Source organism: Clarias gariepinus, chromosome 27, assembly GCF_024256425.1.
Source record: "Clarias gariepinus isolate MV-2021 ecotype Netherlands chromosome 27, CGAR_prim_01v2, whole genome shotgun sequence".
Taxonomy (NCBI): Eukaryota; Metazoa; Chordata; class Actinopteri; order Siluriformes; family Clariidae; genus Clarias; species Clarias gariepinus.
In genome coordinates this window covers 1,338,340-1,359,551 of record NC_071126.1, presented here as the reverse complement: position 1 = coordinate 1,359,551, position 21,212 = coordinate 1,338,340, and the positions used below count along the sequence as shown (strand labels likewise).

The following is a 21,212-nucleotide window of genomic DNA, read 5'->3' as shown; positions in this document are numbered from 1 at the left end:
TTCTTATAAGAAGTCAGTCAGCATTTCAGTGACCTACATATCTGCAAAGTGGGCGACATCATGTCTGCTGTAGATCTACATGTTCACAATCTTGCATTTGTGTGTGTGTGTGTTTTTTTTTGTTTTTTTTTGCATTTTGTGCAAGAGTAGGGGATCATCAGCAGATTTATTTTGCCTGTTGAGTTGTCTGGTTGAAGAAACACTTTTAAAGAGAAAACAGGAGTTTTTTGGATAGCATGACCCCAAATTTTTTATTATTATTATTATTTATTTAATTAATTGTTGTAGACAAAAACCTCCCAGCTTCACATAAGATTCAATTTCTTGGTCTGGGAGATTAAATTGTTCTTTCTTTTCATGATGTATGTGTTTAGCCTTTAGTATGTGATTAACACATGGTGTTCATTATACAAGTGATGACTCTCATGACTCAGACATACGTGAACAGCTCAGAACAGGAATCTGGTTAACCATTTACAGGATAAGAAAATTATGACTTAATACTTTTCAATAATAGTATTGCACATTTAAAAAGGTGGACCATGATTCCTTTTAAATGACGACGATGATGATGAATATTCTTCTTCTTATTATTATTATTATTGTTGTTGGTGGTGTTTTTTTTAAATTGTGACTTTTATTAATATGCTAATAAGTGACATTCAACATTAAGCCTTAATCTCTGCAAGAGACTTTTAAGTATTGCAAATTAATCTTACTGACATGGATTTACTAAAACTGAATCCTTCTTACTAAACTCATGAACAGTTTACATGCTTAGTGCTCAGGTCCAACATTCCAGCCATTTTTAATAAACACAATTAAATCAGTTAAATGAAACTGATGTTATATAAGATTCTTTTAAAATAATAGTGACAAACAAAATGCAAATATCTCTGAATGGTTGATTTAAAAAGAACTTTTAAAGGTTACTAGTGCTAGTAAAGTTAGATGAAAAACGAAATGCTAATGTGAAGAGAAACAAAATCATTTTTGGTCAGTGCTGTAACTGCTTCCAATTTTTATTTTATTTGGAAAAATGTGGAATTTAGAATCTGGATTTTGAGAGGAGAGTGGGATGGATGTTCTCAGTTGAAAATAGACACTTAAATCCTCTGAAGTTTCAGAAATAGCCCTTCTAACTGTGGTTAAATGTGATTAGTTTAGTGAACTCTTTGACTGGTCTTTTTGTTCACTTTGATATTTTACTCCAAATGTAACAAATGCAAAGTATCCCTTTGTAGTCTAAGGGTTTAAGTCACCTGACATCTTCATCATAGTGAAATTGCAAATGTCTCTGATGAGAAGGTTTAAACAGTACTGTAGGTTCCAGCAGGTTAAAATTATATTCTTGTATTTTGGCAAAGACACAGACAGATAAATTATCCTTAGACAGTTTATTCAAAAATAATGAATTGGGTTAAACAAAAAATATTTAGAAATAAAACTGAAACATCTCTTTTGATTTGGTTGTTTGACTGGAACATATTCAACCGCTCACCTACATTTAAAAAAAAAAAAAAAAAGTGTGTCAATGGAAAGAAATAACCCAAGCAAAGCATGATATGTCTAGCTATATAAAGATGGGGAATTCACAAACGCTCACCAATCGCTGAATGGATCGGTTCCACACTGAGGACAGACTACGCATGTGTTTTTCTCAAGATGCACATCTCAGTGGTTAGTCATTGAACCTAATTTTAATCATTTTAATCATCAGAAGTGTTAACTGATATACATAGACACAGGTGTGTTTCCCGGAAACTTTGATCACAAGCATTAAAGGGATTTATTTGTTAAATTAAATCTCATCTCCTCTGTTCTTCTCTCCTGTCCTACAAGCTTCTCAGGGTGTTACTGTTGTTAGCATTGTGTGTACTGTTGCTCGGAGCTGATAATTCTCCTGCAGGACGCAGAGGAAAGAAGGAACGGAAAAGAAGTCCAGCTAAAAAGAGCTCTCAAAGAAAAGCCATAAAACTCTGGCTGGGTGTTGATCCTGCAGTAGAAAAGCAACCAGATACCTACCAAGTATCTCCAAGTCAGTCAACATCACCATGGACATATGAGTGAGTCTGATTAATAATGTATATACAGTATGTAATATTAATACAGCACTGAGAAATAATTTTACAGACACTTATTCTTGTTATTTAATGCACTTCCAGTGAATATTTATACACATTAAATCTTTTGACTTTCTACACAATAACATGAGTATGTATGTAGAGTTTGTATTCATGAGTATAAACAAAAAGATATGGTTAAAAAATAAAGCTAATAGTGAAAAATGTATTCCGAAAGCATTGAGACATTTATGTACTGTATATATCAAGAGTATAATGAGTTATATGTAAGGGGTATGCTGCAAATATAGACAATATCCTTACCAGTGGTCAAGTTTAACTTATATTTCCTGCTTTAAGTTTACAATATTACTAATATAAGCTTATTAATAGCATTTTAAAAGATTTTTTTTTGCATTCTTTCAGTAATTGCAAGTTTTAATTGTTCTTGCTTTATTGACATTACTAAAAAGCATTTATTAATAGAAAGAGATAATTTTAGGTTGAAATTAGTAAAATTTTTTAGCAAACTGTAGCTTGTTTTACAGTTTATTTACAATTTCGTTTATCTTTTAAAAATCCTGCTATTAAATCTAAAATCAAAATCAGCACATTACTCAACGTAAAACACTTAATACTTTGCATTCTTATTGATGCTCTCAAGCTAATCTATTTAAATGATAATTAATTACCTAAAATAAAATCAAAACTGCAATGGACTTGTACAATTACTTAATTGCAAAAGGCTGCAATTAATTACAGGTAATATAGTCCAGTCAATAATGGTAAACAATTAAAATAACTTTGAAGTAATAAATAAATAAGATGGCACGGTGGTTTAGTGGTTAGGCACTGTCACTGTCACATTGGGTCTGTGTGCATGGAGTTTGCATGTTCTCCCGCTGCTTGGTGCATTTCCTCCAGATACTGTGGTTTCCTTCCACAGTCCAAAGACATGCAGATTAGTTTCATTGGCGCTGCCAAAGTGCCCTTAGTGTGAATGTATGTTTGTGCCCTGCAGTGATTTGGCACCCTGTCGAGGGTGTACCCTGCCTCATGGCCTAGGTGTCCTGGGATAGGCTTTAGGCCCCCAGCGACCATGTACACAGGATAAAGCGGTGTAGATGATGAGTGAGTTAGTAATAAATAAATACTGGCCAACATCTTTTTAATGAGATCATTTGCCTTATTATTTTCTGTTAGTCTTGATAAAAACTTTCTATACAAAATTGTACATTTAATAGATACGTATCACACTTCTCAAGCAATCACAATATGTGTCGAAATCACCTGTGGTTTAATCAAATCGGGCAGCCCTACCTGAAGGTGTCGTATAACTTAAAATAGAGCACATGCTTTTATGTTTGTTTTAATTTTAGTTTTAGTTTAAGATATTTTTACTTACAGCATAAAATATTTAAATACACTTTAATATACAAAATACAAAACTCTGTAGTTTATTAGTGTTTTAAGTCCATATATGGAATCGTGTTTTTTTTGGTATTATGATCATCTTGAGGGTGTGTGTGTGTGTGTGTGTGTGTGTGTGTGTGTGTGCGTGTGTGTGTGTGTGTGTGTAAACTCAAACAATAATGCTAATAAAATGTCTAGAATAAGGTGTAATATATTTTGTCTTGATATTTTTACTTCCTTGTTTTGGAATTAGCTTTTTTTTATTGCATTGCGGTTCAGTCCAGGCCCATTTCTCTTGAGAAATCTTCTTCAATTTCACAAGATTTAAGGAGATTAGGAGAGTCCATGTGAAGCCTTCGAGATATTTAGGTTGCACTGTATGTTCGGGTGTAATAGTCTCATTAAAACACTCAGCTTCTGCTCTGATTGAGTTTCTTCGACAGTACATTACCGTTAAATTGCTTTTTAAATTCCTTCAATAGTATGAGATTCTCCAGAACCGTTTGCAGTGAAGCAGGTTCATATTAAAAAGCTCTGAACACTGGCCTTCACTGTGTTTCTGGTTTTCTTAAGATCATAAGTACTGTATAACTCATGTATTTTTTGTACTTGTTTCTTATCTTGTTGTTTATGGGTTGTGTATGGGAGGTAGAAACGGAGATGACTGTGATGAGGAGTTTATTGTCTTCTGTGTGATCTGCTGATTTCAGGTCTTCCTTCCTTCCTTCCTTCCTTCCTTCCTTCCTTCCTTCCTTTTCCTTGTCAGTGACCACATTCACTGATATCATGTCATAAACTTTCACCTGCATATTATTGGACTTGCTGTACACACAGGGGTGTTTGGAGTGCTTTGCTATTGTATTTATTTATTTATTTATTTATAATGATGTCTCAAAGAAGTTCAGGAAGCTTTTTAAATACCTTTAACAGGATTGCTTCATGTCAGGTTAACTTGATGGATTTTTATGCAACGTTAACACTTATACTGTACAGTATTTCTTAAAGTATTCATCCTGTTATAAAATGACCTGATTGAGTTAGGAGTGGCCTAGGTTTACAGGGAATGCTCTAAAAATTGTGGTCCTATGATCATGCCAGGGATCAGAGAACCACTTTTTGGTGTGTGCATGTTTTAAAAAAGAGCATTTCACAAAGTCATGTAGAATACAGATTAGTTTTTCCAGAAGTACTGCTGTAACAATCTTGTCTTATAGCTGGTCCATAGCACACCAACTTTGTATTAACAGGGCCCTGTTTCTCTCCATTTTCACTTGTAAAATCTATAAAAATCTCTGTTACATCATGCACATCCACTTCCTACCCTGAGGCCTATTCTTGTCACTTAGTAGTTGAGAATTTAAAACTATATAGTATACTGTTGTAATTCTATGATTGTTGATAATATTTTAATAATAATAATAATAATAATAATAATAATACTTATTATTATTATTATTATTATTATTATTATTATTATGAGTAGTAGTAGTAGTATAAAATACGATTATTCAGTCTGCTTAAATTTTCAATTGCATTTATTAGCAAATAAATTTGAAAGCCAATGTTTCTTCTCTCTTGTGAGCTGTGGGATTCTGGGTAATTGTCTCCCATGCACAGTCAAGTGTCAATAGAGAGGTTTCTTGTTAAAGACACACACACGCACACACACACCACTATGTCTGGATTCTTTTTATAGGTAAAGTGCAGGCAAATTTTTAATTTTTTTACTTTATATTTTGTATTAATTATTTTTATATGAATATTTGTGTATATATTCTACACCTGCTTATTAACTACAGTAGATGTCATGCTTGCAGAGTTTAAGTTATTATTTGATAAAATATCATAGCAAACAGCAGATAAGGAATGTTTTTGGTTAATGTCTACAATGTAAATTAACATCTTTGAGTCCTGCCTCATCCCAGGGTCTCTTACGATGAATCCCGCATTCCAAGCCACATGTTCGAGGCAAAGTGTGAGAGGATGGGCTGCTTGAACAAAGATGGAATTGAAGACCTTGGTCTGGAATCGAAACCCATCTTCTATCAAATCCTGGTGCTCAGAAGAGTGAAGGGTAAAAAGAAAGACTATTCCTTTCGACTGGAGAGACATACCACCAGCGTGGGCTGCACATGCGTTTTACCTAATGTTATCTCCCACGTGTAGCGCCGCAGTGCTATAGTTGATGTGCATACGGCTTCACACATTCTTTGTAACACAGGAAATGATAAAACATAAAGGGTTTGACTTGAAGAGCATTATCAAGAGCCTTACATTTGAACTCAAAAAGAGTCTTTTTAAGTCTTTGCAGTTTTTAGTTCTAAATCTTAGTTAACAAATCAAATACCAATAAAAACAAAGCACACATTAGTGATTTAATAAAGAGATGTTTTGTCATTTAATAAAGAGAAAATCAGAAACAGGACCATCTTCATGACAACCACAAAAACAGCCAATGGGGTTTCCTGAACGGTTCACAACAACGCTCATCACTGCACGTTTGGTCATTTTGTAAAGTCATCTTGGCCAAACCGACATTAACACCACAAAGAAAATCACAGAGACATACCAAAACAAGTGATTGCCACGTCATTAAAAGATCAGCACAGCTTCTCAGTGTTTCTTAATTCTCTCTCTCTGTTTAGTTTTTTTTATGTCCCTGCTCTGCATTTTGCTGACATCTCTCTTAATCATAAAAAAGATTTTTTTTATTAGCTTATATGTGCTTTGAATTGTATTTAAGTTACTAAGGAATATTGTTCTGACAAAAGCTAAAAGTTATGAGCTTAGAATATTTTTATCATTAAATCCATTAAAATGCATCATCCGGAATTTAATACTTCTTAGAGAACAATTGCAATGTGAGTAAATATTTTTATTTGAGAAAACTCGTGTCTCTATAATAAAGAAATGTTAAGTGAATAAACATGCATAGCTTGCACTTTGCTAGACAGCATAAATTTAAGAAAAAGCTGCTTTTTTTATTTTATTTTTGCAATGTGTGTAGACATTTACGTAAGATCTTGCCCCAATATCACTGATCTTAAGTTTCAATGTAATTCTCCATTCTCTGTAATTCTGTATTATTTAGTAGTTATTTCTTCTTTTTCTCCTATACTCCACATCACCACCTGTGTATGTACAAATGATTGTGATAGGTTAAATGAATGTTTTACGAAAAATTGGTAATATCTTCCACCTGAACCACTGTCACTAGAACTTCACTGAATCTTGCATGGTTGTCCAAACAGTAATTTGTTTTGCCATTTTATACCACATGAACAAAAAAAAAAAAGGTTTGTTGTGTTTTAACTTGCCATTAGCAATGTCCACTACTTCTTGCTTGTCTTCTTTTATATACCTCCCACTCATCCCCTTTTCTGTAAATCATACCCAACACAGTCCACTTTTCCTCCATCACTTTATCGGCATGCTTCCTCTTTCAACTCTTTATTCTTCCTCACTTCCTCTGCGTGCTTGTCCTAAAAACATCAAAAACAATCTTGATTAGAGCAATTAAGGGCAGCTGACATAATAAGGCAATTTTGGCTCCAAAAACCATCATAGCCAAGAAACTACTAAGAAAACTTTTCTAGGTAATAAAACAGTTACAGTATACCACTGCTAATGGGGGGAATAATAATACGCATTAATGAGATAAAATATGAAAATAATAAAACATTTCTGCTATTGTTTTAAAGTCATTTGGGATAATTTGTTCTTTAAACAAAGTTCTACAACATGGTGTTACTCAGTCATTCTGGACTACAAGTAAAACCCTTTTAAAAACCATATTTATAAGAACTATAGAGTCTGTCTCTGCTACTGCATCTTTTTACATTTAAATGAACAGGGTCTTGTTCATCAGACCCACCAGCAGTGACTAGTATCAGCCAAATGAGGATGGGTTCCCTGTTGAGTCTGGTTCCTCTGAAGGTTCTTTCTATTGTCATCTCAGGGAGTTTTTACTTGCCACTATCGCCCCCTGGATTGGTCATTAATTAATATTTATATTTTTTTCTTTTTCTTACATTTTTCTAGCTTTAATTCTGTAAACAAATCTTTGCGACATTGTTATAAGTGCTATGCAAATAAAATTTAACAGAATTAATTGGCCAGGGAACTGATGTTTTATTAGGCTATACTGATATTAATGACTACACAGCCTCAAACTAAATTCCTATAGAATTTCCTTCCCAACTTTCCAAAAACCAAACAAAAGACCTAAAATTATCCCAAAGCATTTTGTCATTAGAAAATTGAATATAATGAGATATTATTCATCGATCATAGATACACATTCTGCATTTATATGTTGACATTTTGCAGAAGAGATTTCTTATAAAATATTTTTACAAGAGTGAAGTTCTTTTTAACTAGTTCAAACTGGCAAACCTGTCATTTACTTCATTTCCCTCTTGTTCCTATTTTAACCACTAGAAATAAGCTAAGTTGGGCAGTGAGCATGCGGCCTTGTGATAGCGGCACATCAAGAAACGTCAAACGAGAAATCAACAAAATGTCTGTCAAATAACTACATTAAAAGTATGTATAGTATTTCACCTGAGTTTTTTTTTTCGTGAATAAAGGCTTTATGAATGGCTTATACAAATGGTAGCGCTGAGTCTAAATGCGACAGCTTTGTGATGTCATGATTCAGACTCATACACTTTCAGTCATCCAATGCCCAAACCCAACCCTAACTGCACCGTCACTGAGTGTGAGTCTAATCATTTACTGTGTCTGATATTGCTTTCTGACGCATTATTGTGCTCCTTAACCATAAAGCTACCCCTGTCCTATATAAACACTTTACAGCACTACAAAATGGCCAAATCACAAATAGTGCACTACTGTATATGGTGGCACAGTGGCTTAGTGGTTAGCACTGTGGCCTTGCACCTCCAGGGTCTGGTTTTGATTTCTGCCTCTGGTTATATTTACAATAAATACAATGGTTATCACATTGATCATACAGAAGTTTCTGGACGGATGGGTGGTGACTATGGATTAAAACAAGACAAATTTTATACATAATACCTTTTCCTGAAGTCTCTCCAGCATAGCAGCCAGCAAGGCCTCACGGTTCTCCTTGTTGGTCTCCATCTTCTGTTCAAGCTTCTCCTTTGCATTTTTGATGAAATTGTTGTTCTCCTCGAAGGCCTTCTGGATGACCTCCTTTTCATGCTCTCTTTTCCCAGCTAGGTGCTTCAGCAGCTCTGCCTCCTGGAACTGAGCGAAGACTTATGACTTTTAGTATTTTATAGTCTTTTCAGAACTGATTTAAAAAGTTGATTACTCCAAAAGACAGAGGGAGAGAATGTGTGTCTGTGAATTCTAACCTTCCGTCTCTCCTCAGCAGCTTCCAATTTCTTCTGGATCTCCTCCAATGAGGGATCTTTGCGGTGCGGCATGGAGGCATTCAGCTCAGGCACGCCATCAAATGAAGGGGGCTTGAGGATAACTTTAAACGCCTGGCCAGATGTACGCTTGTTCAGCTCAATCACTTCCACATCCTTGATCTCACACCAATTCAGATCCACTGCATCTTATAAAGAACGGTTCAAAATTATTTTACAATATTACAAATGAAAAAGGGAAAAGCTCCCCACCATATATCCCAGATTAGAAGGAAGTTACTGCCTGATAGCAGATAAGTAACTTTAATTCAGTAATTATAAAAATGCACTCTTGAGCAATTTAAAGCATGAAGCAGTTCACAATGCTGACTTATAGTGACTGTGGAAAGATGAAAAGTTTGTGTTTATGGGTTGACTGCTACACAAGAGTATTACACTATTACACTATTGTGCCTCTGCTATTGTGCGTTCTGATGTTTACCTTCAGCTTTGTAGGTTGGCTTGTCTGTAATGTCTGCCTTGATGCAGGAGCAGAATAGTGACACCAGAGGGAGCTCCTTCAATTTGTCCCGATATGCTTAAGAGAGAAGAGACGTCAAAACAGAGAACATCTACAAAGTGGTTTCTTCTCTTTAAAGGATCTTTACAGAGCATACAGAACAACTAGACCTGCAGAATAATCCAATTAGTTTACATACCTGCTAGGGTCATACTGCTTGTTTTCTTTACTTCATGTAGCAAGGAGAGAGAGAGAGAGACAAGGATTACATCACTCTCTACAGATGCTTTAAAGTATCAAGTAACCTTAAAGAAAGATTTTTGACATTGAGATTCTTGAGCCCGCTTTCTTTTAATAGATTTTTCCCATTAACACTACTGATTATATATACTGTATATACTGTATATGTTTTCTATATAATACATTATTAATAGTTTTTCTACTTTTATTTTATTTATCAACACACTGACTAAAACTGGTGCCAATAAATCAATGAACCAGGGGATCAATCAGTCTTAGTTACACTAAGTGTCAATTTTTTTAAAGGACAAAATGTATCTCATTGTAAGCCATGCTAACAGAACATCCAAAATGTACCATACACAAAACTTCACAATGCTTCTAAGATCTACAATTCAAGTTCTTTCCATTTCCATCTTTTTATTCTTGGAATTTAGATCCCACAAAACGTCTTAGCCCTGCATGAAGGCTTACAGCTAAATATTATAATTGTATACTGTATTGCAATGTTTCCCAAAGAGTGGGCCACGTCCCCTAATGGTCAGTTATGATAAATAAATAAAATGTTTTTAATTGGTTTAAAAAATCTTTCAGTATTTTATACTTAAAACATAACTAGAACTAATAAACCAAAGCCGCATGATGTAAAAAACACATTATTCTTCATTTCTCTAAGTCTCATAAATATAATGTCCATAGTAAAAACAGTAAAATATTCCTTTTTTTCAGAACTACCTAGGCAATATGGAGGAAAATAATTTTATTCCCTATTTTAACTATTTAAACATGATTGAGCAAAAAATGGGTCACACAGGCAAAGAAATAGCACAGATACACATGATCATGTGTTTTTATATTTGTTTTCCATTATTTATATGACTAATAATAATAATCATCATAATAATAAACATAATAATAATAATAATAATAATAATAATACAACCATTTGGTGAGTTCAACATTTTTGCGATGTCATTCCCATATTCCAGGAGCATAATTTGTCCAATTTTAAAAGTCATGTTAACTTGGGTTATACATATGCACGACCCCAAATGCACAGTTTGATGCGTAAAGCCTTCATGTTATGAGTTAAAAATAAATAAATAATGATGAGAATAATAAAAAAACAACAGTAATTCACCATGCCTTTGAAATGGATTTGGGCAGCTTGAGTTTCAGGGGTTAAAGGTTTGGGTGGGCCGAACATTTCAAATTGGGCCTCAGCTTTGTTAAGGTTGGAAATAGCTGATATACAGAATATGTGAAAAATTCTTTGGGGACAAAAAATATAGCTACATTAAAACAAATGTCTATAACCACTGTGTACATTTGGTATCTTAGTAAAATAACTGACTTGATTAAAAGGCACTGTATCTGAAAACATCTAAATATTTTACCCAAACAGATGCATAACTGCTAAAGCAGTACCCCATTACAAATGAAGCTGAATTTAAGAATTCCTGATTACACTGTGATTTTGAACCACACACGCTAATACAGATGCTAACCTTGTTTAACTGCCCCCACACACAGAACGCTGATTAATATCTCCGCTTCTTGCAGACGTTGCTGTTTATTTTGATGAGCCACGTCTGGGAGGTTAATGGTGTCAATGAAATACAACACTGGACACTAGACATGTCACAGCACCACTTTTTCTTTTTTCTTTTTTTAAGATACCATTAACGAATCAAAAATATTTTTTTAAAGTAGAATGTAAATGCAGACGGTGTCTGTATATGACATAGGGAATCACTTTTCTTGTTACATACAAGACATAAGATTATTTCCAATGGCAAAATATTTAAAACATACTTATTATTTTTTTTGTTTTGAAGTGCTTTTAAACTACTTTTACACTATTTTGAAAAATAAATTTATAATTTTTACCATTTTTCTTACAAATCCAAATTCAATCATTTGTTTCATGACCTCCTATCCAATCCACCATGTACTGCTGGTATTAGCCTGATATCTCCTCCTCACAGCATACACTGAGGTTACATACCTGTAAATTTCACTTTATACATATAGCATGATTACTGGCCAAAATGGCACACAGGCACAATTTCAATGTCAGTTGCTGTAGTTCGTATCATGCCCATCCTAGACCATAAAATATCAATCAGTAGGTACAACAAAAGAATAAACGTCCTCACCCAGCAATAAACATCGGCATCGGCTTTTATATAGACACACAAGCTGCACTGTATGGGCTATTAACAACATACACTAGCAAAGACATTAGTGAATAATCTTCCTTAGCAATGTCTGATGGAGCACACCCATCAGTCTATGATCCGAGGTCATTCAAAGCTGAACATTTTAAAACATTATAAAACACCTTTATGTAAACGCTTGTCTATGTCACTAGGGCTTTGTTTTGGTACAGTGCACACTCACCCCCTCTTTTTGATAATATCCGCGTTGGTCGTCTCCCTCTCTCCTGCTTTTTCTCAGAGTTTGCACGTCCTCGGATACAAGAGCTCAGCAGCATCAGCAGCACTACCACTCTTAATGCATGACATCACCTGCCAACGCTGCTATTGGCTGAGGAGCACAGGGCTGTCAGAGGATGGAGAAAAAGGAGGGGCAGCAATATAAGCCAGAGATGGATATATAAATCCATGTATGGAATCCATGTATAAGTATGTATGGAAAAGATAAATGTGATGTGTATTTTTCTATGCTATTTAGTGAGATTCAGATGAGCAGAAAGCTTTCCAAACCACTTGGTTTATTGATAAAAAATACCAGAAATGCCTTACTAGTGGAGTGATGGAAAATGCCTCTAAACACTGTTGTTTTCATATACCTGCTTAACAATGCACAGAATAAATTAGGCATTTCTCATTTATGTAAGAAAATGAGAATTCATGCCAATCTTTTTTTTTTTTTTTTTAAATGTATTATTATTATTATTTTTTTTTTTTTAGAAAATCCAGTTTTAAACCATTGACTCAAATAGACCAAATGTCCACTATTCAGTTTTGGATACTTTTCATGTCAATTAAATAAATTGCATATTAAATTTCTAAGATACAATTCTAAAGTAAAAAAAAAAAACTTCTCAAATTTTCAGTAATTCTATGAGATTATGACGCATCCAGACGAAATATACACTACAAAAAAAAAATTTGGACACCTTCTAATTCCATAACTTACCTGATTTTTCTACATTGTAAAACAATACTGAGGTCTGATCTAAAACATGCAATAATCTCCTTTAAACAGTTGATATTGAGATGTATCTGCTACTTATTATCTGTAAAGTCTTCATAACAGCTCTAATCCAAGGTGCTGTTAAATGGTGATTTTTGAGACTGGTAACTCTAAATGAACCTCTCTGCAGCAGACGTAATTTTTCGTCTTGATTTCCTGGTACGGTCTTTATGAGAGCCAGTCACGTCATGGTATTTGATGGGTTTTGCAAAAGAACATAACAATACTGTTCTTGCAAGAACTATTCCAGAACAGCTGACCTTCGTTTCTTAAAATAACAACTGACTGTTGTTGTTGTAACCTAATTAACTAATGTCATAAGTGTTAGTTTTGACATCTTCAGTACTGTTCTAGAATGTCGAAAAATAAGTTAGTAAAAACAAAAAGGTAGGTGGAAGGTGTGTCCAAACTTTTGACTGTTACTGTATACTGTACTGTATGTATGCAATATCATGCTCAGTTAAATCCATTGAGCATGGGGAGAATCATCAGAATTATAGTTCATTAGTGCTTGGATACCATCAAGGTAGAACGTTTTCCCAGTAAACCAGAACCATTGGACTACTTCACGTCTGAAATGCGGGTCTTCCAGGAACTCATTTAATGGCACAAACATGTGGAACTGTCTTGGAGTGAGGTCAGGACTGTACAGGGGATGTGGGAATAACTCCCAACTGAGTTAATGTAATGTGCAAGTGGTGTTGACAAGCTATCCATCGATTTTTAAGGATCAGGTGGTCCACTCAATGTTCATGGGAACTGAATATTCTCGAGAATGCCTGCAGTGGGTTTTGGCCGGGATCGTCATTCACAATGACAGCGTTCATCTGACAAGATGTCACTTTTTCATGTGACTGATCTATACTGCAAAAATATCGGCAAATAAATCTAATAAATCTATCTTTTCCTCTTATGTTCAAGTTTTTAAAACCCTGTCATTTTACCTTTTATTTCTATAAAAAAGCAAAATGATTTAATAATAAAACAACGTAAAGCAAGAAATTAGTAAAAAAAAATAAAAAGCTGTAAGTTAATGGCCTAATAAAGAGAAATATTAAATAAAATTTGACATGATCCTTTTGCAGTACATGCATGCAGATTAGAAACCCAGCCCTGTTAATCTGATATATTACAGCAGTTATATTCCCATAATCTAGATGATGTCATCCAAATGTCTTTTATCAGTAGCGATGAGAGCGAGAAAAGAGAGAGAGAGAAAGATGGAGAGAGAATCATAAACGATGGTGTAGAATAAAAAAAAAGGAAATAAAAAAGAATGTGTGCTGGGGTTACCATACTGACAGTGTTGTTTCTCCACTTTCCACATAGATGCTTTAGATTCCTGATAATAATCCCTCCCTTACAGGAAAGAGTCAGAGACAATAACTCATACTGACATCCTCAAAGTGAGAAAGACTTGAATAAATGATGTTCCATGACATCATCCACACAAGGCCTGTGTCAAGCTTCATTATTTACAGTACTGGCTCACAGCTGTAGTCTCCCCCATGCCTGAGACTTAAAACTGAAAATCTTCTTCAGGATGCTCAGATGATGGTTTGCACAGATGCCAAACATGACTCACTCAGGTAGTGAGAGGGAGGAAGTGCAATCTGACATCAACTCCCTCTTTACAATGACTTCACTCTCTTGCATTATCGATTCGCTGGAGCAAATTGCATTGCAGATTTCAATTCGATTAAAATTATGCTCAAGTCATGCATTAAAAGGTGACACTGTCCTCAGTTTTATTGAAACCACATGGTAAATAAATCATTTGCTTCCTATCCCTATTTACAAATTATTATTGGGTCAGATCATAAAGAGAGAGAAAGAGAGAGAGAGACAGAGAGAGAGACAAAAAGAGAGAGACAGAGACAGAGAAAGAGACAGAGAGAGAAAGACAGAGAGACAGAGAGAGAGAGAGAGAGACAGAGAGAGAGAGAGAGAGAGACAGAGAGAGAGAGAAGATTAAGAATGAGAATGAGGGGACTAAAGGGCAGAAAATGGATTTCTATTCCAGTGAGATTTGTAATTAATTCAAGGCATTTTAAAGAATGCTCAGTGTTTCTTTCCGTATTTATTTATTTATTTATTTTCATGAATTTTGGTATTATTCCTGATTTATTATAATACTTGATTTATACTAACACTTTGAGCAATTTATTTCTTATCACTCCTTCTGCCTCTAATCCTTCATTAATATTCATTAGGTAACTAATAGCTTTCCTAGTCCAAGAACAAATGTTTTGAATGCGAGTATAATCAGACGAAATCAGCTTTAATCAGCATATTCAGCTTTTTTAACCCTAGACAGTTACTGCTGATTCACTGCTGTTTATATTTACTTTTTATACTTTTTTTCATACACGGTTGTAATTGGAGACAATGATCTTATTCTCATTAGGAGTGGAGGGTTTGATGTTGGGTGAGTAATCCCGCCTCGTTAAAAACCCTATAGAATTGACACAACCCATCGACTGATGTCCTCGACCCCACAGGAAGAGCAACCAAGTCTCAGGACTGCAAACTTAACGCTGCACTCCACAGTCACATTTTACACTAATCTCAGAGTTAACCTGTTTCTCACTTTGGGGCAGTGGTAAAGATGTTTACTGATCAGAAGGTCCCTGGTTGGCCCGAATGCTGCCGAGCTGCCACTGTTGAGCACTTGAGCAAGGTCCTTTAACCTCAAATGCTCAGATACAATCTGGCATCAAGCTGCCAAATCGACCCTAATGAGAAACTGCCTTTGAAATCACAGAATGACTCTTCTGTTTAGTGGAGTCCAGTGGTATATTGTAAACCAATAAGATGTGAATGGATCCACGAAAGAACAGAAATCCCACTAAGCACAGTAAGAACATGCAAACTCCACACACCCAAAGAAAGATTTGATCACCAACCCTGGAGAAGCAATGCTAGCCACTGAGCCACCATGCCCCATCATTGTAATAATATTTCTTCATTATGATAGTATTATGCATCCCTTAACCACAGTGAGTTATTAATAATAAATCTCTCACATGGAGCCTCATGACTCACTTCATCTTTTCATAGTCCATAAATAAAACATAATGTTATAATATTATAATAAATCAAGGAAAAATAATTGATTGCACTGAACAACATCCATCTGTCCATCCATCCACCCAGGAGAAACAGGTCACTTGCACAGCAACAGAAAAATGAACTGCACCTGATGAAGAACAGTTCAGGAATAAATTTAATAAAATGCTTGCATAGATTATAGGCACTAAACATGCACTAACATGAAACACTATTGATTTATGAAAGCACTTGCAGAACAGAAGAAAACCAGGAATATGATATGAGGTAGGTTTCAGTAAAGCTCAGTGATTAGAATGGTGATATAAAAGAATAAAACTATATATATATATATATATACTTTTATATAAAAAGTTTTTGTTATAAAAGATTTTATTATTATTATTATTATTATTATTATTATTATGTAGTGCACTTCCAAGTTCAAGTTCAAGTTTAAGTAGGCTTTATTGTCATTACAACCATATACAGTTAGTACACAGTGAAACGAAACAACGTTCCTCCAGGACCAAGGTGCTACATGCAACATAAATTTACAATATAAATTACCATAGACACTAAACTAGCTAACCAAGAGGCCTAGTTTGCTGGCTAGCAGAGAGACCTAACATAAATTACAACATAAATTAACAAAAACTAACTAGCTAAGTAACATTCCATATAATAACCATGGTAAAGTGAATATAAAACCAAGATGTGTGAAACTCCATATTAGCTACAGAAAAAATCCTGTCTGCAGAAACATCAATAATTACAGCATGCAAACAACAAATCAAAGTAATAGCTTATTTTTTGTCCTTAGCAGGGCCTCTTTCTCTCTCACAAACACACACACTCACACACACACTCACACACACATGCACATGCACACTCAGACCCTAAGGTAACAGGTTGACGATGCTATTTATTGCTCTGCCTCTGCTCTTTGATTATATCTTGCCTCTGTAATCTTGTACGCTTTAGAATCCATTTTGCAATCACTCATCAGAGTCTTATCAGAAAGCTTTTGTAACATCTCTGGTAACATTTTTTTGTTCTTTTATGAGCATCATTCTTAAACTTCCTTTTGTCTGAATTTTTAACCTAGCTATCCGCAAGCTTCGGTTGTCGCATTTGGATACACCACATTCCAAAACTATTCCTCTCCTTTCTGCAGTATGGTGCTCATGTGGGTCACTTGGACCAATCAGCAGCTACAGACATGAATGTCAAGTGATGGACAGATTTTGATGGACAAAAATTTTGACAAAGTACAAAACATATAAAACATACTGTTTTTTTTTTTTATTGGCCCATACAGTAATAGGCTTCTGGTCTGCGTTGGCACTGGGGCTTTAGCGCAGGTAAGTCCATGCATTAAGGCGGCCTAGTGTTTCTGGTGACGGAACACACTGTTCTCAGATTAGCTATGCTATGTTTAAGGTTAATTCTTTTTAAATCTATGAAACTATAAATAAAAGAGTTTGTTTGTTTTGACTTTCACAAGCATGTCAGTGTATTCCTTTTTTTTTCACTTATAAAAAACAAGTGTACTTTGCTTGTATCACACTGCATCTCAAAGAGAGCAACACTGTCTCTCTCACAGCAAAGATGCCAATTTGTGTTATATATAATGCTCTGGTTCAGCGGGTAGACAAAAAACAAGATCTTTTAATCTTGGGAAAGTTTTTATACAGTAGATCAGGGCCACTAAAGATAGTTGTAGGTTATTGTTAATAACAGTCAAGGAGAAGTAGGACCAAATGGGGGTAAGGGAAAACACCCTCCTGTCCCCTTTTCCACCAAAGCAAACCAGGTGCTAGTTCATGTCTGGTGCTATAGTGCTGATTCAGGGTCAGTTAATAACATGACCTCCTAAGAACATGACCTTCCATGGACTGGAGAGTCCGTCTGTGTAAGTCGCTTCGTTCTCAATAATGTAAGTGGCAGTGCTATTAAGTTTGGATCACTTTAGTGATTAAGTTCTTTGAAGCTTTTTCATCAAAATGAATGAATCTTTTTTGAGTCATTTAGTTCATTTTGTTCTTTTGATCAAAAATAAAATAAAACATAAAATTTTTAATGAACAGACCCCCAACATGTCCACATACAGTACACACATGTTAGCTATACTGTAGCTCCGGTAATTAAAATATTACAATGCAGTTAAGGACATATTATGATAAACAGAATGAGCATCTCACCTCTCATATCTTGTGGTACGAGTCGTTCGTTCTTTTGAATCTATTGCACTGCATAGAGTCTATGGGAGTCACGTGACAAAAGAATGAACAACTCGGACTAGAAGACTCATGAAAAGAGCCTCTCAATTCCACTCATGTGACAAAAAACAAATGATTCGGACTTGAAGACTTAAAGGTAACTACTCTTTTCTGTTTCTTGTACAGAAAAAGACCTAAAGATGTTTTGCAATGCTTTGTCCAGAAGAAAACTAACAAATCACTCTCTGAGCCTACTTGTTCTTCTGAGTCATGTTAAAGAATGAATCGTTGATGAACGACGCATCATCACTATCAACAATGATAGGGGTAATGATAGCGCTAGTGGGAATGCTAAAAAAAAAAAAAATTCTAGCAGCAACCTTGTTGTGGAGCGGCCGCGCTTTTTTGGACATGTGATAATAAATTACTGACAACATGATAGTTGCATCAAGAACCTGACAGGGACCTGGCTAAGAAGTTGTACCAGTTAAATAAACAAACATTTTTCCATTTTTACTCCATTCCCACTGCATTTTTAAATACTTTTAGGACACAGTGGGAACTTTTTGGTCTTTGTCAGAGTATAATTAAGTATAATTTATGTCCTTACGGAAATAAAAACAGTGGTTTGTAGTGAAAAATAACTAAGATGTCATCTTAAAATCTTTAATAAACACAATAACTAAATATTACATCCAGAAATGGCATAGAAATGGCATGTATATAGATGTTTTTATTTGTACTGTTCTGTGTCTAAAAACATAAACACAGATCTGCTCGATTATAAACTTTTTTCATTAATGTTTGCTTTCATTGTGTCATAATGGCATTAACATATTTAATTAATAATGCTCTGTAGTATTATAATACATTATGTGAAAGTGACCAGACCTAACTGTTATCTCTTCTCTTCTGCTCTCTCTCCTGCTCTTTCTCTTCCCTCTCTCTCCCTCTCTCTCGTTCTTTCTCTCTCTCTGTCGAGCTACACATGTCGTTCCTGAGCTGCCAGTGATCCAGACTCCCTCTGCCCTCCGGACCTGTCTGACCCATCCTGGTGCCCCGCTTCTGGTAGGAGATCTCGTCACATGGATGCCCTGTGTGTCTCTTTGGGATGCGTTTCGTGTCGCGACTGGTGTTGGCAGCTGTTTCTCTGAGGACTTGACTGTTCGATAGTTCAGGACTGGAACTTCATACGAGTCTGCCTAAGTTTTCAATAACTAACTGGACTCCATATTAACATCAATTAACATCAACTGTTCTGCTGAACTGCCTTGCTTTCTTTTCAATTTTACAATATTAAACAAACCAATATGTTGCACACTGACTTCATAGCTATTTAAAACTATATTACAACAGGCTTCATATTATTAATGTAGGGGCTTACTGCTTACTGGGCAAACATTATTCTTATGTAATACCAGATTATTGGTGTCACATTCAATTATTTTAAATTCATTACGTACTTTACAGCTATTTTTGTTTTTAAACCCACATCCCCTCCATCCGTCTCCGTCTCCCCCAGCTGGCTTCCTTCTCCCTCATGTCCAGCATGGTTATGCTCCACTGAGGCAGTCTGAGTCACTGCCTCTGAGCTGGATGTGACTTCTCCTCGCAGCCTGGGAGGTGAGATACAATCTGCTACTAGAGAAAACCTGCCTTTTTATAAATCACCAGAGCCTCTGCAGTGAGCATTACTTAAACCCCCAGGTGTTTGTTGTGTACTCCCCCTTGTGGTGAACATGTGCTTCTAATTGTCTAAACCAGCTATTCCCAAATTTAACAAGGCTATTACCTGAACTCAGATTACAAATGTGAAGACACATGTAAGCAGTCAAGTCACATATAAGTCAGAGCTTGACAACCATAAACAGAGTTACACAGAGAAAAGACTCTCTTCTCTATAGAAAAACTCTGTTCAGTCTTAATGTATATATATTCTGTTAGATCTTTATATTAATTCAAAACACAGTCAAATGAAACACAATAAATCTTATTGCCCTCTTACAGATTTTCAAATGCTAGTAAAAGGAGACAGCTTCAAAATTATTTCGAAAATGTGAACACTTTCGGGACAATGTCAGAGTCCTAGAGAACGATAAAGTGAAGATGACGTTGTTGTACAATGTCCCCTTTGAGAGACGTGTACAATGAAAAAACTCTCATGTCATTATATCCAGGTAAGATTCAGTGGTTCAATAAATTAACAGGAAACATACACAACTATGCATAGAATTATGTAAAGTGTTATAAAACTGAATATTTCAGAGAGTAAAGGACAAGGACGCCAGGTGAACTGCACATGCATTTAACTTTATGGATGAAGCTGAATACAGATTTTGCACATCAAACTGTTTATTTAGTCAGAGCCTTAAGCTTAGAGGTTTTAATAGAGAGGAAGCTAAAATAGACGTTATTTATACAGTACATTAGAACACAAGTGGTGCTGTAATGTTGCTTTATTTATTCCTCAGCTACAGCAGTGTTGCTATGATTTTCAGAAAGACCCCTGTCCCTCAGACAAACAGGAGCAGCTCAGTGTTAGCAGATACAATGGATTCCTTCTGAGGATTAAATCTTGCTTTCTGCCCTCTTTATCAGGGTTAATGTGAAGCAGATCTGGGGCTAATGGTTCACTTCCAGGAATGTGCAGTTATGAAAAGGGAAGCTTTGTGCTTGGATGAAGAGGACAAGTACCCTGAGACCTGCTCTGCACATCATCTTTTGTCATGTACGTGTCATGGACTTCATGTGGATGTAAAATGGAAAAAAAAAAGCAATCTTTATTTAGGGAACAGTGCATGGAATGAAGGACTTACAATTTGGTAATTTGCTCTTTTAGCAAAAAAAAGAGTGTCCTCTATACATATAGAAATATTTATACCGTATTAATACATTAACAAATCATTTTTAAAACCCACAGATGGAAACTGCTTGTTTAATAGGTGGCCAAGTTGACTGTTTTTTTTTAATTTTATTTTTGCATAATTTTTCATACAGCTGTGCGTAATAGTTTGCACAACTGTATGAATGTAATACGCTTCTTTACTGACAAGCTTAACCTGTTTAAATGCAAAAGCAAAGCCCATGACCTGCATGTTTAGTGAACCTCACTGTAATCATGCCGTTTCCACTGGGAATAAAATTT

At 35.2% G+C, this 21,212-nt stretch overlaps 2 protein-coding genes across 3 annotated transcripts; one reads left to right on the top strand and one right to left on the bottom strand.

Annotated features, from left to right (window-relative positions):
* The first annotated feature begins 1,623 nt into the window (after nt 1-1,623).
* Nucleotides 1,624-5,724, top strand: il17a/f3 (interleukin 17a/f3). Its single transcript, XM_053489544.1, has 3 exons — nt 1,624-1,680; nt 1,843-2,066; nt 5,402-5,724. The coding sequence occupies exons 1-3, from the start codon at nt 1,666-1,668 to the stop codon at nt 5,640-5,642; spliced, it is 480 nt and encodes a 159-aa protein (XP_053345519.1). The 5' UTR covers nt 1,624-1,665; the 3' UTR covers nt 5,643-5,724.
* Nucleotides 5,725-5,847: 123 nt separating this feature from the next.
* stmn4 (stathmin-like 4) lies at nt 5,848-19,661 on the bottom strand. Of its 2 annotated transcripts, none has more exons than XM_053489542.1 (7): nt 19,560-19,661; nt 11,979-12,140; nt 9,535-9,564; nt 9,318-9,413; nt 8,819-9,024; nt 8,517-8,708; nt 5,848-6,958 (listed from the first exon to the last, which is right to left on the bottom strand). In XM_053489542.1, exons 2-7 carry the CDS (start codon nt 12,070-12,072, stop codon nt 6,899-6,901), a joined length of 678 nt encoding a protein of 225 aa, XP_053345517.1. In that variant the 5' UTR covers nt 12,073-12,140; nt 19,560-19,661; the 3' UTR covers nt 5,848-6,898. The 2 variants fall into 2 exon arrangements, with proteins under 2 accessions (XP_053345517.1, XP_053345518.1); XM_053489543.1 differs by lacking the exon at nt 19,560-19,661 and adding an exon at nt 19,531-19,552.
* Between the last annotated feature and the right edge of the window lie 1,551 nt (nt 19,662-21,212).

Bases quoted from the DNA above. Each gene is read 5' to 3' on its own strand.
- il17a/f3 (XM_053489544.1), top strand. The intron at 2,067-5,401 runs GTGAGTCTGATT...GCCTCATCCCAG, and splicing joins ACATCACCATGGACATATGA to GGTCTCTTACGATGAATCCC.
- stmn4 (XM_053489542.1), bottom strand. From the start codon at position 12,072: ATGCTGCTGAGCTCTTGTATCCGAGGACGTGCAAACTCTGAGAAAAAG. The intron at 9,025-9,317 runs GTAAACATCAGA...GTTCTTTATAAG, and splicing joins GCCAACCTACAAAGCTGAAG to ATGCAGTGGATCTGAATTGG. The intron at 6,959-8,516 runs GTATTATGTATA...TGATGTTTTTAG, and splicing joins TGGAGAGACTTCAGGAAAAG to GACAAGCACGCAGAGGAAGT.